Raw genomic sequence first — 19112 nt, 5'->3', positions numbered from 1 at the left:
GAGCGTCTCACTAAGTTGCTGAGGCTGGCTTCAGACCCGTGATCCTTTTGTCTCAACCTTCCAAGTGCTGAAATTATAGGTGTGTAGCACTGCACCTGTCTTGTTTTGGGGTTTTTGTCATTGAAGCTGTTCTGTATTGCTTCAATAAAAGTATTATATTTCCCAACTCCCCCACTAGGGCAAAAACAATCAATTATAAAGCTTACCTTTCTGAGCATGAAGATATAAATCACTGGATTATATACAGTGCTGGATTTAGCAAAGAGATAAGAAACAATAGACACAGTTGGAGTGACCAGGTGTCCGTAACCGTTAGCTACCAGGAAGCAGGTCACGATGCGCGGCATCCAGCAGACGAGGAAGGCAGAGGCCACCACGAAGCACGCTTTGGCCACTTTCCTTTCATGTCTTAAAACCTTGATCACTTGACTTGTCTGGAGATCTTCCACACAGCGAAGCTGCAGAGGGAGGGAGAGAGGGCTGAGAACGGAAGACGTGTTTTCTTCAGCTATTCTTAATGGCGGCATATGGTCGCGTGCTTGGGCTTGCCTGGATGAGCAGGAGGGTGAGAAACTGGCCTCTGTCCAAGCCCTGCAGCCGCCTTCAGCTCTCTTGGCCTCGGTCTCTCAGCCGTAACACACAATGGTTGAACTAAATAGCCTTTTATATCCTTTGTGGTTTTTAATACTTTTCTAATTGTGTGTGTGTGTGTGTGTGTGTGTGTGTGTGTGTGTGTGTGTGTGTGTTACTTGGGAGTAAATGCAGGGGCATTTTACCTCTAAGCTACACCCCAGCCCTATTTTATTTTGAACCAAGATCTCATTAAGTTGTTATGGATCTCACTAAGTTGCTGAGACTGGCCTCCAATCTGTGATTCTCCTGTCTGAGCCTCCCAAGTTACAGGTGGAATTACAAGCATGTGCCACAATGCCTGGCTTAAAACATTTGGCTTTCACAGTAGGGATGATAGACATGTGTGTATGTGGGGGGGGGGGTCCATTTCTGCGATGACTATTCCTTGTGTGTCCAACTCTATTTTAAGAGAAGCTGTCTTACTGAGTATGCTACGATATGATTGAGTTTCCAGAGCACCACTCTTGGGAAGGAAGGGGTCCTCCCTCCATCGTATGGAGAGGCTCTGATGAAGCTCTTGATGGGGACTCAGCTGCTATGGATTCATACCCAAGCTCCCACTTGCCTCCAGGGTGATGGTGAGCAAGTCCATTGCATCTCCAAAAGCAGAGAGGAAGAGAGGTTAAAGCAAACAGCTGTGGGCATCACAGAAGCGGGTCTAACTCCACATGGAGCAGGACTGACCTTTCGCAGTTGCCCTGGAGATCAGGTATTCACTTATATCCACATTGCATCAAAACTCACATCTGCAGATGTGCTTTTAGGTCAAGAAGATGCTTGGAGTCATCACTCTGACACTTGGGAATCTGCATCCACATCTGGATCCGCTGTCCTCTGCCCCGTGGTCTGGGTCCCCGCAGGGCTTTCTGTGCTGCTCTCTGGGTGTGTCGGTCACCACTTTCACTCACTGCTTATTAGAGCAGAGTGCTTGTTGTTGTGGTGGCACACACTTGTAATCCCAGTACTCGGGAGGCTGAGGTAGGAGAATCACAGGTTCAAAGCCAGCCTCAGCTACTTAGTGAGGCCCTCAGCAACTTAGTGAGAACCTGTTTCCAAATATATATATATATATAAAATAGGTCTGGGAGTGTAGCCTGGAGGTGGAAGGCCCCTGGATCTCATCCCCAGCACCCTCCCCACCCCAAAATAGAGCAAAGTACTAGCTCCTCACCTTGGAATCACAGGCTTGCTGGGGAGTTTGTCTAGGCAGACATGGGTCTATGCTCCCCAGATCCCTTTTGGCACAGGAGAAGATCCTGACCAGCGGTTTCCAGTTTCTGACCACTGCATTTGTTTATGTAAGTTTGTCATGTTTATTTATCTCTGCCCATCATTCTCCTTGTTCCTTCCCTCTGCTTCGCCAACATTTTCCAAATTAAGAGCTCTATTTTATGTCTCAACCCTTTATTTAACCACTAAGACCAAACAAGAACATGTTCCTAAAGAAACAAACCACTTAAACTGGCCATAATGGTGCATGCCTGGAATCCCAGTACTTGGGAAGCTGAGAAAGGAGGATCTCAGTTTCAAAGCCAGCCTCAGCAACGTAGTGAGGCCCTCAGCAACTTAGCGAGACCCTGTTTCAGGATAAAAACAAAATAGGGTTGGGAGTGTCACTAGGAGTTAGCATGTTTCTGAGTTCAATTCCTAGTACCTAAATAATTAAATAGGTGCAAGTGAATACAACCACTGAAGACAATTTTTCCAAATCCCTTCTAGCAGTGTCACCTTCCTATAGAAAGGCTTATGCCCTGCTTATTGAGAGCCTGCAGGTCATGATGACTTCACAGGAGTCCCATTCTTGTAAGCAGCTGAGGCTCCTCGCACCTGAGAATTGCCCTCACTGAATAAGGAGACAGGCAATTACTCACACCCAGTTCTCCATCGAGGTAGTAGCACCGTCTTAAATCAAATTTCTTTACAGTTTGCCATTTCCCCTGTCTTCTCCTCTCTATGGCCTTTACTTGTAACTCATTTCAGAGATAGTGACTGATCAGCCGGGCATGGCGGCACAGACCTGTGATCCTAGTACTTGTGAGGCTGAGACAGATTAGAGGCTGGCCTCAGCAAGTAACAAGACTCTGCTTCAAAAAAGACTGGGGGTGTAGCTCAGAGGTATAACACCTGTGGATTCAATCCCCAATATTACAAAAACAAAACAAAAAACCCCATAGTGCCTGATGGCCTGCCCCACGCAGGCTCTCCCAGCTGCAGAAGCTCAGGCTCTGCTCTTGAGCAATCAGCTTTGGTGAGGGGAGAGGCCTGCACACTCAGTCCCTTCCCCAGGTGATGCATACCATGAGGGAGGGAGGGAGCAGGGCCTGTGAGAGGACATCATCCCAAGGGCGGGGCAGAACAGGCAAGTCCTGGTGCCGCCCTTCTGAGGTGAGGAGTTGGCCAAGGAAGGAGGAGACACTTCAGAATGTCACAGAGAAAGGGAAAGTGCCAAGGCAGGACGTCAAATGCCACATCAGGACCTGGGAACAAGAAACGTAGCTGACTGGAGCCTGAGGGGCAGGAAGACTGGGGGAAAATGAGGCTGGGCTGGGTGAGGTGATATGCACCTGTGTCCTAGTATTTGAGAGGCTGAGACAGGAGGACAGGGTTGAGGCCATCCTCACCAACTTAGCAAGACCCTCAACCAATTTAGTGAGATCCTTTCAAAATAAAAATATTTGGGGATGTGGCTCAGAGTTAGAATGCTCCTGGATTCAATAAGAAGGAAGGAAGGAAGGAAGGGAGGGAGGAAGGAGAAAGGAAGAAATAAAGAAAGAAAAAAGTGAGAAATGAGACTGGACTTGTAGACAGGAGATGCCACCTAGGACCTTTGAGCTACTCTCGGGGGCTTTATTTATTTTTTCGCTTCTGTCCTTTTTTTTTCTTTTCCTGTTGCCAGGGATTGAACCTGGGGATGTTCTACCTCTGAGCTGCATCCCCAGCCCTTTTTATTTTTTATTTTCAAACAGGATCTTACTAAATTTCTGAGGCTGGCTTCAACCCTGAAATCTTCCTGCCTCAGCCTCCCAAGACCTGGAATTACAGGTGTGTGCCACCATACTTTATTTTAAGCCATGAGTGCAGTAGATTTCCTTAAGTGGCAGTGAGCTGAAAATGGATTGATCGATCAGAAGAAAGCCAGAATAAAAGACAGAGAACTAAGTTCTTTTTTAATCTAGTCTATGTTCATGGGAGAGGAAAAATGGGTAAATGAAAAAAATCTTTAAATAGGATAAGAATTAATCATGAGTTGGGTGTCAGGGAGACACGGATGAAGCTAGTCAAGATGATGCCCTATTTTCTGGGCAGGTAACCAGGACTGATGATGGCTCACAATAAGAAGGAAATGGAGGAGTAGGGGATGTGTTAAGATGGTGAATTGTTCTTCACGTATGTTGGATTTCACAAGTCTATGGATCCTTTGAATAGAGGTGCTTGGTAGGCAATTGAAGGTACAGCTGACAGGTTAGAAGAAGGACCTAGATTGGAGATGCAAATTTCAAAGTCATCAAGATCTTGTTGGAAGGAGAAATTCTGGCAATATATGAGATCACCCCAGGCTAATGTGTAGCCAGAGATAAGAACTAAGCAGAGACTGCTGTGGAGACCCAAGGAAGAGAAGCTCCTGCGGGTGATATTTAAAGAAGAGGCTGGGCCAGTCACGGTGGCACACACCTGCAAAACCAGGACTTGGGAGGCTGATACAGGAGAATTGCAGATTCTTGGCCAGCCTCAGCAAGTTAATGAGACCCTATTTCAAGAAATCAAAAGGACTGGAGTTGTAGCTTGTGGTAGAAAGCCCCTGGGTTCAATCCTCAGTACAATCTTTTAAAAAAAGAGCTGGAGAATTGGCTATAAAGACAGCTGAGAACAGAGTCCTTGAATCAACGGGAAAAGAAAGTTCTAAGAAAGTGGAGTTTGTCAAGTCTTAAATACCACTTATGCCAGAAAATACTACAAAGAGACAGGTATCCATTGTGTCTAATGTGTGGGATCATCACTGCCTCTGAGAGAGGGCTGTTTCAGAGAGTTTGGTGGAGAAAGAAGGTGCTGATTTGCAATTAATGGGTTGAGGAATGAATGCCAGCCACATTAGCTACTGATGGCTTGAACTATAACAGATGTTCACTTTTCAGCATTATGCAGGTCGGAATTCAAGATCGAGGTGTTGGCTAAGTGTGCTTCACTCTGAGGTCTTTTCTTTTGTCTTGAGAGAGGCCCTATTTCCATTTGCTGCCATGAAAGAAGCCAGGGAGAAAGAGCATGCCGGGCGTAGTGACGTGTGCGCTTGTAATCCCAGTATTCGGGAGGCTGACAGGAGGATCACGGTTCGCAGACAGCCTCAGCTACTTAGTGAGGTCCTCTGCAACTCAGTGAGACCCTGTTTCAAAATAAAGAATAAAAAATAGGGCAGGGAATGTAGCTTGGAGGTTGAATGCTCCTGCGTTCCATCCCCAGACCCAAAGAAAGAAAGAAAGAAAGAAAGAAAGAAAGAAAGAAAGAAAGAAAGAGAAAGAAAGAAAGAAAGAAAGAAAGAAAGAAAGAAAGAAGGAAAGAGCCAGCGAGCAGGCCCCCATTTCCTCTTCTTTAAGGGCAGGAATCCTGTCAGAGCAGGGTGCTGCCCTCACGACCTCATCTACCTCCAATTACTTCCAGAAGGCCCCACCTCCCGACACCACACACTGGGGGCTCAGGCTTTAGCCTCTGAATTTGGGGAATACAACTTTCAGCCTATGACAGACAGTGATTGACACCTGTGATATGCTTAGTATATATTAGTTAAGTAAATGCTTATTGAATGGCAGTGTGATACCAAAAGCCACCAATGGTTCTCTGAGGTCACAGTTGCAAGTAGAGAAATAAAGTGACTGGCAGAGGGAACTGAGAGTAGATTTTGCTTTTGTCTTAAATTAGCATACAGGTTTGAGGCCAGCCTCAGCAACTTAGTGAGACCCTGTTGCAAATCTAAAAAAATCAAAAGGGCTGAGGGAGTAGCTTAGAGGTAGAATGCCTCTGGGGTCAATCCAGAAAGAAAGAAAGAAAGAGAGAGAGAGAGAGAGAGAGAGAGAGAGAGAGAGAGAGAGAGAGAGAGAGAGAGAGAGGGAGAAAGGAAGGAGGCAAGCAAGAAAGTGAGGGAAAGGCAGGCAAGACGCAATGGAATAGAAAGAAGTGATGTGTAAATAAGGAAATCATCTTCTAAAATACTCTTCCATTTCTTTCTTTAGTTATTTATCATTTTCATTGTAGTGGTCTTTCACCTCCTTGGGTAAATTTATCCTAGGTATTTTATATTTATTGAGATTATTGTGAATGGAATTGTTTTCTGTATTTCTTTTTCAGTGGATTCATGATTAGTGTAAAGATATGTTAATGATTTTCATAGGTTGATTTTGTATCCTGCCTTTGCCAAAACTATTTTATTACTTTTTTTTTTGCATTACTGGAGTTGAAACTCAGGGGCATTCTACCTCTGAGCTATACCCTCAGCCCTGTTTTTTATTCTTTATTTTGAAACAGGGTCTCACTAAGTTGGCAAAGTACCTCATTAAGTAGCTGAGGCTATCCTCAAACCACCATTTTCCTGTCTCAGCCTCCCAAAGTCTGAGATTACAAGTGTGTGCCACCACACCTAGATTATTTATCACTTTTAGAAGTCTTCTGGTTGAGTATTTTTGCAACTTCTAAGTAAAGGGTCATATCACCTGCAAATATAGTTTCAGTTCCTTCCCTATTTGTATTTCTTTGATTCCTTTCTCCTGTCTTATTGCTGAGGCTAGAGTTTTGAGTACTATGTTGAATAAAAGTGGTGACAATGGGAATCCTTGTCTTGTTCCTGATCTTTGGGAAATTCTGTCAGTTTTTCTCCATTTATAACGATGCTGTCTTTGGATTTATTATATATAGCCTTTATGATATTGAGGTAGTTCCTAAATCCCTCAGTATTTTTTTTTATCATGAAAGGGCATTGGATTTTGTCAAATTTTTTTTCTGCATCTATTAAGATAATCATATTATTTTTGTCCTCAGCTCTATTAATGTGGTGAATAAGGAAATATAACCATACATGGCCAATGGTGGAGGCGAGGATCTGGAGTGTCCCACACTCTTGGTTGATTCATATGTCGTTCTTACTGGCTCCCATCATGAAATTTGTTGCAGTCACATTTAGTCCTTGGTGACTAGTATGTGATTTCCAGACTAAACATCCATGGAGTTTTCTTATAATGGGTTCATGTGATCTTAAAAAGTTATGAAACTAGGCTGGGCACATGCTTGTAATCCCTGTGCTTGGGAGGTGGAGACAGGAGGATTGTGCAGGTTCGAAGTCAGCCGTGCTGGCTTAAGAGACCCTGTTTCCAAATAAAAATATAAAATAGATCTGGGAGTTTATCCCGGAGGTAGAAGGGTTTCTAGGAACCCCAGTACCACCAAAAAGAAAAAAAAAAGTTATGAAACTGGATGTGGTGGCACATGCCTATAATCCCAGCACTTGAAAGGGCGAAACAAGAAGATCACAAGTTTATGGCCAGCCTCAGCAATTAAGCAAGACCCTGTTTCAAAATAAAAAATAAAAAGGGCTGTAGGTGTAGCTCAGAAGAAGAATGACCCTGGGTTCAATATCCAGTGACAAAAAGTAAAACGAAGTAAATAAATAATGGGAATATAGAGTTCCCTTTTATAGAGTGCTTAGATTCTAAGAGTACTGCATGGTTTAGGGGGTTTTGTTGTTGCTGGTGATTTGATCTGTCCAGAATCCCTTTCCTTCCTTTAGTTTAGAGTAATGTAGAGAATAAATGTTGTTCCTCATTGATATTTCCAGGGGAGGACTCGTGGTACAGCATTATACCACAAGGAATTTTGGGGGCTCCCTGGAATTTCTGTGATTCTGGGCAACTAGCTACTATGTAGGAAGATTTGAATCTTCCCACACAAAATTTTCCACCATGAGTCTGGCGCAGTGTTGCACACCTGTAAATCCCAGTACTTGGGAGGCTGAGACAGGAGGATCACAGGTTGGAGGCAAGCCTCAGCAACTTATCAAGACCCTATTCCAAAATAAAAAGGGCTGGGGGTATAGCCCAGAAGTAGAATGCCCCTGGGTTCAATCCCCATACCAACAACAAACAAAATAATCTACCCCAGGTATGTTTCAGGGGAGGCCCTTCATCATCTTCAACTCACCATTCGGACGGAATACAGAATGTTGCCATAGCAATGGGCTATGATGCCCACGGGCACCACCAGGCAGCCGAGAAAGAAGAAGAGCACAAAGGAGGAGTCGTTGGTATCCTTGGGTTTCCAGTCCACAGTGCAGCCAAGCCCATGGATGTCTAGGATGTACCTGTTCCAGCCCAGGAGAGGTGCTCCTGACCATGCCAAGGAGTAGAGCCAGATGTAGGTAATGGCCCTCCAGGCCCAGGAAAAATTGATCACTCTGGCATGGACCACACGGATATAACGTTCATAGGCCAGCACAGTCAGCGTGGCAATGGAAACAATACCTGCAAGCAGAGAAAGGAGCAAAGTATAGCACAGGGCCACAGGAAGCCAGCACAGGAGAAGCAAATCCACAGAGAGTATCTGGGACCATGGAGATGGGCTCTGAAACCCAAAAGATTCCCTGAGAGATATGATTAGGAATGTATTTACTATATAAAATATATAGCATAGAAAATGATGCTGGGCACAGTGGTACATGCCTTTAACCTCAGTACTTTGAAGGCTGAGGTGAGAAGATCGCAGGTTCAAGGCCAGCCTCAGCAACTTAGCAAGACCCTGTTTCAAAAGTTAAAAAAATGGGCTGACATATAGTGTGGAGGTAGGATGTCCCCTAGTTCAATCCCCAGTACTAAAAAAGAAAGAAAGGGAGGAAGAAAGGAAGAACAGGGAAGGAAAAAGAGAAAAGAGAAAATGGTGAGGGGATTGTTATAGGACACAATTCAAAGCCTTTGATCAGCTTTGCCCCAGTGGTGTAGCTATTGCATTCATTTTTCTGCCAAGGAGAAACTCTGGAGCAAGGCAGGAGAGCATGTGAGCCAGTGTCTCCTTTAGTTTCATCTTCTCTCAGCATATTTTAATCAGAGTGGGCTCCACAGGCTCACAATGGCAGGTCCTGGTAAAATTAGGCAGCCGGTTGTTTCAGACTCCCACCAGCAGGTGGCAGTGTAGGAGTGGTCCTCCCCCAAGGATGGGCAGAAAGTCTTTGCTCTCTTCTTGCTTACCTCTGTTTTGTAACAGAGGCACTTTAACTATATATATATATATATTTGGTGCATTGCTCTTGAGAGAGTGATTTACTCACTCAGTATGTACCTGTTGAACACCAAATGTGTGCCAGGCACTCTGCTGACACTGGAAGACAGAGGGGACGAAGAGACAGAGGCCTGGGCTGGGAAGGGAGTGTGGATGTGTGAGCAACTGTATCTTAGTACTTGGGAGGCTGAGACAGGAAGACCACAGGTTTGAGACCAGCCTCAGCAATTAGTGCAACCCTATTTCAAAATTTAAGCCGGTAGTGTTGGCACATGCTTGTAATCCCAGCATTCGGGAAGCTGAGGCAGGAGGATCATGGTTCGAGGACAGACTCAGCTACTTAGGCCCTTTGCAACTCAGTGAGACCCTGTTTCAAAATAAAGAATAAAAAATAGGGCTGGGTGTGTAGCTCGGAGGTAGAATGCCCCTGGGTTCCATCCATAGTAACACACACACACACACACACACACACACACACACACACACACACAATTGTTTTAAAAAATAAAAATAAAGAAGGGCTGAAGTGTATCTTGGCAGTATAATGCCCTAGAGTTCCAGCCCCAGTAGCCTCAAGACTGAATTTCTTAGTGTAGTTTTTGGGGTGTCTCTGTGTTGGCAAGTACAGTATGTTTCAAGTGCCTGATTTCAATTGCCTACGTTCAGTACTGACCTAGGAAGAGAAAACCTTGCATTTCTCAGCTCATTCTTGAAAGCCTGGGTGTAGAGATCAATAGCTGTAGTAGCCAGACTGACTTAATCTTCAAGGCTAACTATCAGAAATCATCTAAATGACATCTTCCTTGCAAATTATGCAGGAACATCTCCCTTTCCATGAACATTTTATTTACCAACGAGTGTGGGTCCCGAGTCAAAAGTATTCACTGACTTCGATTTGACCTCCAGAACACACCCAGATGATAACGAATAAACTGTCTTACCACTCTTTCCTTGCACAAGCATTTTTATTTCATTTTATTTTTTGCGGTACTGGGAATGGAACCCAGGGGCATTCTACCTCCGAGCTACACCCCCAGCCATAATTTTATTCTTTATTTTCAGGGTCTCCCTGAGTTGCAAAGGGCGTCACTAAGTAGCTGACACTGTCCGCGAACCGCGATCCTCAGGTCTCAGCCTCCCAAATGCTGGGATTACAAGCGTGCGCCACCACGCCTGGCACGCACAAGCATTTTAGCTAGAATTGAGCTTAATCGTTCCACGTGCCCATTTGTTTCCCTTAAAACTGTAGAACGCAAAGGGGGAGATGACTCCTGAAAACTGGAAACCAACCATGCAGCAGGCTCCATGGCAGTTGCCCTACATACGTTGATCCTCCTGGAAAAGAAGTGTGTTACTCAGAAGGGTTAAGGGCCAGTTTTCAGAACCCAGCATTGATTTCGAAACTCGTGATTTTGCGTTACACCACCTGCTACCACTAGAGGGAGACCTCTCCTTTCCCGCCGACCCGCGGGTAGAGGCAGTAGTCTCTCCCTGCAGAGCTGAGATGGGTGGGTCCCTTTGAAGCACCCACCCCTGTGCTGAGATCCTAGTGAGACCCTATTTCTGTCTCACTTAGTCGCTTTTAGGAGGAATGAGAGCCGTGACGTACCTGCCCTAGGCCAGACGGCAATGTTGTGTTTTAATGAAGACAGGACTAAATTACTCGCAACATAGAGGAGGGTAACCACTTAAGTTTATAGTGCAAACCAGAAAAAGTAGACTCTAGGATAATGTGTCATGTGGGGACTTCGTTAAGAGATAGAACCTAAGTTGGATCTTAAAAGATGGAATGTGTATAAGGAGTAGAAAGGACCCGACGATGAGACCAGAGGATCATGGTTCACGGACAGCCTCAGCTACTTAGTGAGGCCCTCTGCAACTTAGTGAGACCCCGATTCAAAATAAAGAATAAAAAATAGGGCAGGGGATGTAGCTTGGAGGTCGAATGTCCCTGGGTTCCATCCCCAGATGCACCCGAAAGAAAGAAAGAACAAAAGAAAGAAAGGAAGAAAGGAAGGAAGGAAGGAAGGAAGAGAGAAAGAAAGAAAGAAACCGAGGAGTCATTATTTCTGGCCAGAAGAGCAACTTCTATGAAGGCAAATCCACAGTAGAGATCATCAATTTATTTTCCCCTATTCAAATTTTGAAAAACTATATGCATGCTCATATCTTAAAGGGTTTCATCTATATTTTTTAAATCCCAAGTTTAAAGAATTGTCTAATATAAGCCAGATGTGCTGCGCATGGTGGTACATGCCTGTAATCCCAGTACTTGAGAAACTGAGACAAGAGAACCAGACTTGAGGGCAGTCTCAGTAACCTAGCGAGACTTCAGCAAACTAGCAAGAATCTGCTTCAAAGTAAAAAGTAAAAATAAAGCATTACTGGGTTCAATCCCCAGTACCACAAAAACAAAATAATAAAATATAAGCCAGGTGCAATGGCTTATTCCTGTAATCCCAGCACTTGGTAGGCTGAAACAGGAAGATTGCAGGTCTGAGGCTAGGCTCTACAAAGTAGTGAGATTCTGTTTAAAATTAAAAAAAAAAAATAAGAGAAGGCTAGGGTATAGCTCAGTGGTAGACCACCCCTGAGTTCGCTCTCCAGTAGTACCACAGGCACATACACACAAAGAATTATCTAATGTAAATATAAAGATTTTAAAAAACATTAGCTCATTCATAAATACATCCAGTGTATCGAATGATTTGTAAATATATTAGTGATTTTGTAGACATAGGCATATATACCTGTTTGTGTACATATATGTATATATATATATATAAAACATACATGTGCAATAATGACTTATCATTTGAACTTATATATCAATTCCACCTTTATGCTAAAAATGCTATCACAAAGAAATATATTGGTATGGCTGAGAGACTTTGGATTATCCACTTCATTCTGTAAAAATGAAAAAAATGTAGCTGGGTATGATGGTACAGGTTTGTAATCCCAGCATTCTGGAGGCTGAAACCAGAGGATCGCGGTCTGCGGACAGCCTCAGCTGTCCTTTGCAACAAAGAATAAAAAATAGGGCAAGGGGTATAGTCAGAGGTTGAATGCTTCTGGGTTCCATCCCCAGACCCCCCAATACACACACTCAAAAATACAAAATAAAGAATAAAAAATAGTGCTGGGAGTGTAGCTCAGAGGTAGAATGCTTCTGGGTTCTATTCCCAGTACCCCCCCCCAAAAAAAAAGTAAAAAGAAAAAAAATGTATTTTGAAACTAAAAATTTTTAATTTCCTGAACAATAAGGCTCTAACTATTTTAAAAGTTGTCTTGTGTATGCCTCTATCATCTTCTACCACATTAAGGTGTATGACTACAACGCACCAATAAATTTTTTTAATTGTTTGAATTGAGTTTACAATTTATATTGAGTTACAATTTACAATTTATATTGAGTTATAATTTATAATTTATAGTAATTTATATAATTTAATAGTAATTACATGATTTATAGAAAACAAATGATCAGAATATTTTGTTAAATAGAAGCAAAACATATAATAAAAATGCACTTTGTTATTACTTTCTTTGTGAGGGATTACTGGAGATTGTACCCAGGGGCATTCTACCTATGAGTTATACCCCCAGCCCTTTTTATTTTTGAAACAGGTTCTCACTAAATTGTTAAGGCTGGCCTCCAACCTGCACTTCTCCTGTCTCGGTCTCCCAAGTACTGGGATTACAGTCAGGCTTCATGGTACCCAGCTCAGAGCTGATTAATTTGCTGCTACTGTCCTCTCTGCCTGAAATGCTGACAGCAAACCTGAATGTGGAAAAGACAGCTGTGTAAACCTATAGTTACAGGAACATGGGACTGGAGAGACAGAGATGCAGCTGAAACAGAGCTGTATCCAGGAAGCCAGGTCAGGGGACGTCCAGGAGGGGGTTAGGGAGACTGGTGTCTGAAATGAGTGGAAGGAGTTCATCAAGATGACAGGGTGAAGACATTTCAAGGCCAAGGATATTTGTACAAAAGCATAGATTGAAGAGGCACTCAAATATTAACTCCATGCATGAGTTTGAGTCAGGTAGTCTTTGATATAACTTGATGACAGAGCACTCATTTTCTGTATTTATCAACAAACATACATAGCACACTGGTAGCATGGGAAGCAGCATCACGGACATAGGGAAAACAAAAGTGAGTTTTGAACAGGAACAAGTAATAAAACAGTGTGATGAGTTTTAGAGCAGGGGTGTGTGTCTGGGGCCAAATTCCTGAATTAGATCCCAATTTCTTTACATAATCACTATGTGACTCTGGGAAAGGAGTAACATTCCTTGATTTGCTCAGCAGTAGAACAGAGATAATGAAACTCAAATGCTATCTCAGTGTGTGTGTGTGTGTGTGTGTGTGTGTGTGTGTGTGTGTTAAAAGAGAATAGAAATGTGTTTAGTAGAATCCTAATGCTTAAGGTACCTGGAGCTTGTGTGATGAATCTATTATGCACCCCAAAATAAGTACAAGTACCTAAAAATGAAGCCATTTTTCTACTTTGCCCCCTGAATAGCCATATTGAATAGCTTATTTATAGTTCAATGGTCTAAGACTCTGGAGAAGCTAGTTTATAATAAATAGTTTTATACTACTAAATTTATACAAAATAAGTGCTTAGGACAGGTATTCACTGGCCCCTAGCCCAGATCTCTTAATGCCTATTTGTTAGATTAAAACTTAATGTGATATGGACCCGCCTTCAAGGAGCAACCCTGGCACCAAAGAAGGGAACAGAAAGAGAAACTCCATCAATGAGTGGGGAGAGGAACATTCAACCTAGGAGGAGGCCTCTGTGGGAAGCAGAGTTAGCCTTAAAGAGTAAGTGCATTTCAACCAGTCAGAAAAAGAGGTGAACAGAAGAGGCTATTAATCCTATTACAGAAAGAGTGAACCCCTTAAGTAAACAACCTAGATTTACTTTTTTTCCCTTCCTTCCTTTTTCCACTTCTCCCTTTCTCCCTCTCCCCTTCTCCCTTTTGTACTGGGAACAAAACCCAGGTACATTCTAACTCCAAGCCATCTACCTAGTCCTTTCTAAAAAAATTTGGAAAAGGGTCTCACTAAATTGCCGAGGCTGGCCTCAAACCTGCTATCTTCCTGTCTTAGCCTTCCAAGTACTAGAGTCACAGGTGTGTACCACCATGCCCAGTTCTCACATCCCAGATTTTCTTACTGCTAGTCTATAGTTCTTTTAAAAATTTTCCCTAAAAAAATTTGACAATGCAAGTTGGTTGTGATAAACCAAAAAGCTTGAGGTCTTTTTAATTCTTCTAAAAATTCAACATATGAATAAATTGTGGAACAGACCTGTGATGGTCTGCCAACAACGATGAGTCTACTTTTAAGTGCTTCCCTACATTACTAATCTATCACCAAGAGAAGAAAGTCAGTCCAGAAGAACACATTAAAATTATGAGGGAGGGCTGGGGGTATAGTTCAGTGGGAGAGCACTTGCCTAGCATGTGTGAGGCCCTAGGTTCCATTCTCACCACTGCAAGAAAGAAAAAAAAAATAGAAGGTACTCAATTTTAGCATAACTGCTGAATAGAAATAAGCATGAGCCACATCATCTCTGCTTTGTCACCAGGACTTGATCTCCCTCCTGGTATCTCTAGCTTGATCTCTATTTGGCCTGAGTTGGACAGACTCTGCTCACCAAGGCACTGGAAGTTGCCTACTCAAATTCTTCATCCTTCACAAGCCCAGAAGGAACAAACAAATTAATGAGTGCACCCTTGGGAGCCCTAGAAAAGGCATCTTCCTAACCAGAATTCTCCCATGTCAGACCCCAGCTGGCCGCATGCCCATATTCCCTCCAGGTTTGTACCTGCCATCTTTCTCAATTTTCTTCTTCTTTCTCCTTCCTTGCAACGCTGAGTAGCATATAGCAACCGCTGAGTCGTGCTGAGTTAATCTTCTCAGTAGTTCTCAGTCCTGCCCTTCTGTCCTGCCTACTATTGCCCTCATTCAGACCCTCTCATCTGCTGCCAAACTATTGTGTAGTCTCATGACTGGTCTTTCTTCTTCAGTCTCACCTCCTTGGGAATCATCCTCCATTTGGACCCTAGTAGGTTAAGTCTGTGTGTGTTTCCCAACTCATTTTCTTGTGTATTAACATTAAGTGCATCTCTGCTAGGATAAAGTTGAAACTCTTTAGCATGGCCTACAAAGCACTCGGAGGCTTTCCAATCCACATCGTGATCACCTTGTATCCCAGGCTTGGTTAAATGTATTATTCATTTAAGGACCAAAGATGAAATTTCAGTCATTTTCAGCTTACTTCTCCCTTGATCTTATTTGGGACACATAAGCACTCTCTGGGTCCTGGATTTCCACCCTGAATTGTTCTCTGCCCCTCTCATTCCTGCCTCCCCTGCCCAGGCCTTGTCACTCTTACCCCTTATCAGCCACCTACATCCAGTTTCTGCACTCTCTTCCCAGCCTCCCCACACTTATCCCAGGCTCACTTTTGTCACTTAAGTCTTGTTAGAAAACTTTGCAGTGCCTCCTTATCCATGGAACACAGGTCCCAGCCTTAGCATGCCTTTCGAATATGATGCTTTGGACCCTACCCATGAATCCTACCTCTCATACGTCTGGGTGCACCAGATCTGCATGTTGTTGTTGTTTTTCTACGATTCATCCTGTGGAATGTTTTCCTGTGGGAATCCTTTTCAACCTTGGGGTCTCTTTCATAAAACATCTCCAGATTTCCCCAGGCTAAAAGTACTTCTCTGTGTACCCATTAAAGTCTATGCCTATATCACAATTCATTATTTCAGTCTAATGGATGTAGTGATTGTGCAACAATCAGCTCCATGAATCCAGAGTTGCACTCCTAATTCTGTAAATTGGGTATTAACCTCATTTCAAACCTACATGGAAACAATACATAACCTTCAAAATGTTGGGTTTTTCTTTCTTTTTTGGGGGGGTTGGTACTAGGGATTGAATTCAGGGGCATTCTACTTCCAAGTTACACTCCTAGCCCTACTTTAATTTGGAAACAGCATCTTGTGAAGCTGATGCGAGCCTCACTGAGTAGCTGAGACTATTCTTGAACCTGCAATCCTCCTGTCTCAGCCTCCTAAGTACTGAGATTACAGGCATGCACCACTATGCCCAGTTTACAGGGCTGTTTTAAAACTTGAGATACTATGCTGGAGAAATGAGAAGAGTTCTGGAACCTAAGTCGTTTCCTGTGTCACTAGACTTGACCTGATGCCTCTGCAAATGCAGCACATCTTGGTCACATCTTGTGGAGGCTAGTGTCAGGCTGCCTGGATTGGAATCCACTCCTACCACTTACCATCACAGCCTGTGTTCTTGGTTGAGTTCTTTGTCTTCAAAGTGTCTGCTTCTCCATCTGCAAAAAGTCGACGGCAAGAGTACCTACCCGATTGGGCTGTCAGGAAGTTAAGTAAGACAGATGCAATAAGAACCTACAGCTCTGCTGTGTTCACTGAAAGTTAGTCACAACTTCCACCTATGCATCCCCAAACTTGGCCCAGCAACTGTGACACGCTCTATGCTCGCTGGGTGTTGGGTTGGATTCAGCCTTCTGTCTTACCTGCAGTGCCATCCAGTCCAGTTTTTATCTGACTCTTTCCATCACAATTAGGTATTTCCATAGCTAATACTCATCTATCAAATGTCAAGCAGCTCACCTCCACTGGGTGTAAATGTGAGTGGTTTCAATTGTGGCTGGCTTATTTAGTCTTGTACTGGCTCTTCTGAAACTTGCAAGACATAGTTATATACCTGCAGTTCTATTAATTCACTCAGAGTTGCTTAAGTAACACCCTTTCAAAAAAAAAAAGTAGGCTCACCTATTTTTCCATTGACTTTGAGGTAGTTATTTGCAGTGTGTAGAAAGATATCCTCTCATTTCTAATTGCTTTGCAGTTATATTTTTATAAAATGAATGATTAAAAATCCCACACACTTACTCTTTGATGACTGGAAAAGAACGAGAATTATTCCCTCATTCCCTGAAATGTTTTGGAGTTTATGTTATCATGTACTTTCAGAAGGAAGCCTCTGATTCTGGTGTTGGAATGGAGATGGGAATATGGACTGGAGCAGCAAAGCAAAGGTTTGAGAGTGCCTTTCAAGAACAAGTTATGGAAACAGAAAACTTGAGAGGCAGAAGTATGAAGCATAAATGGAAGGAAAGCAGATTCCTTTGAAGATCCAAAGTATTCGTTATATAATGCAGTTTCCCAGCCTTGGCCCACCAGACATTTGGAGCTGTGTAGTTCTTTGCTCGAGGAGCTGTCCTGTGCAGTGCAGAATGTCCACCAGCACTGTTGCCCTTTATTCACTAGATGCTACTAGATTCCTCCTGCCCAGTTTGGGCCACCCAGAATGCCTCCAGATATATTCCCCAATGTCAAAGGGCAAAAACTCTGGTATGAGAACCACTACCCTTGAACCCAGGGCCTTCTATCTCGGGGCCACAAGCCCAGCTCTTTTATTTTCAAACAGGGTCTAAGTTGCTGAGGTTGGCTTTGAACCTAAAATCCGCCTATTCTTCCAAAGTACCATGATTACAGGTGTGTGCCTGGTTTAGATGAAACAGTTTATAGATTACTTAAATACACACTATTTTCAAGTAGTCTCATTGATTTATATAGGTTTGTCCTGAAACCATAAATCCACAATTGTATTAATTGCCTAAAAACCAAAATCACTGTATCTTCTTCAGTAGAATATTCTATAGAATTTCTTCTTTATAATGGTAATAAAAGTTCTGAAACAGCCAGGCATGGTGTCGCACGATTATAATCCCAGTACTTGGGAGGCTGAGACAGGAAAACTGAAGTTCACGGATGACCTCAGGCACTTAGTGAGGCCCTCTGCAACTTACTGAGACCTTGTTTCAAAATAAAAAATAGGAAGCCAGGTATGGTGGCGCTCACTTGTAATCCCAGCATTCAGGAGGCTGAGACTAGAGAATCGCGGTTCACAGAAGCCTCAGCTACTTAGTGAATCCCTCTGCAACTTAGTAAGACCCTGTTTCAAAATAAAGAACAAAAAATAGGGCAGGGGATGTAGCTCAGAGGTCAAATGCCCCTGGGTTCCATCCCCAAACCAATAATAATAATAATAATAATAATAATAATAATAATAATAATAATATGGGCTGGGGTTGTAGCTTGGAGGTAAAATGCCCCTGGGTTCCATCCTCAGTACCCCCCCCCCACACAAGAATGTTGTGAAACTTACAAGAACTTTTATGCTTTACTAGGTTAGTAGGCTTCTGTTTTTGTTTTTTGGTACTGGGGATTAAATCCAGGGGCATTCTACTTCTTTTTTTTTTTTTTTTTTTCGTGGTGGTACTGGGGTTCCTGGAAGCCCTTCTACCTCGGGGTTACACTCCCAGACCTATTTTTACATTTTCATTTTGGAAACAAGGTCTCCTAAGCCAGCGCACGGCTAGCTTCGAACCTGCACGATCCTCCTGTCTCCGCCTCCCAAGCGTGGGGATTACAAGTGTGCGCCACCATGCCTGGCTGGGGCAGTCTACTTCTAAGCTAGATCCCCATCCCTATTTTACTTTAAAAACAAGCTCTAAGTTGCAGAGTGGTTCTGTTATTTTTATATAAAAGGGATGGATAAAAAAAGGACCAAATAAGTCTCAAACAGAAATGAAGTACTAAAAGGACTTTGTATACCATGTAATAAAAAGAACTGGCATAAAACCTAATGAACTAATGTCTCTAAGGATTTTTTTTTCTCTTAAATTTATAAAATAACTACAGATGGTATTTCCTGGCCAGTTATAAACAGGTAACTGTGATCCTGCTATACCTCTGAATCCAAAGTCATCGCTTTTTCCTTACATGTATGCTTTCAATTAGTTGTTCTGAGTGTTAAGAATTAGACATAGATAGCAATAAGAAAATGCTAAAATCATAGGTCAATAGCAGAAAATAATGAAATTATGATGAAGCCCCTGACATCAATACCAGGATATGAAGTCTGTTTTTAGTTTAAATAACCCCCATTTCCTCTTTCAACCCATCCATACACTTTAAACAATTTTTAGTTTAACATAGGATTTGTTTTTCAGAAAAACACTCTAAAACTCTAGAAACCACTTTTTAGAGTGAATTGTTGAATATCATGTGCCTAATGTGCTATGTACTCTAACATTTACCAATTCACTCTTGAGATGGAGGCAAAGTGGAACAGAAGCATTTCAAGT

The 19112-nt window shown here is 42.8% G+C and overlaps 1 protein-coding gene across 1 annotated transcript in view; it reads right to left on the bottom strand.

The window, feature by feature from the left end:
- The window catches only part of OPN3 (opsin 3), a gene marked incomplete at both ends in the record, with an annotated part of 33601 nt that overhangs the window by 1695 nt on the left and 12794 nt on the right, over nt 1–19112 (bottom strand). Inside the window, 2 exons of the mRNA XM_080698554.1 lie at nt 207–458; nt 7813–8132. Coding sequence (XP_080554680.1) covers nt 207–458; nt 7813–8132 — 572 coding nt within the window. The remainder of the gene's footprint in view (nt 1–206; nt 459–7812; nt 8133–19112) is intronic.

The sequence above is a fragment of the Muscardinus avellanarius genome (assembly GCF_963383645.1).
Source record: "Muscardinus avellanarius genome assembly, chromosome: 7".
NCBI lineage: Eukaryota > Metazoa > Chordata > Mammalia > Rodentia > Gliridae > Muscardinus > Muscardinus avellanarius.
This window is presented reverse-complemented; position numbering and strand designations above follow the sequence as displayed.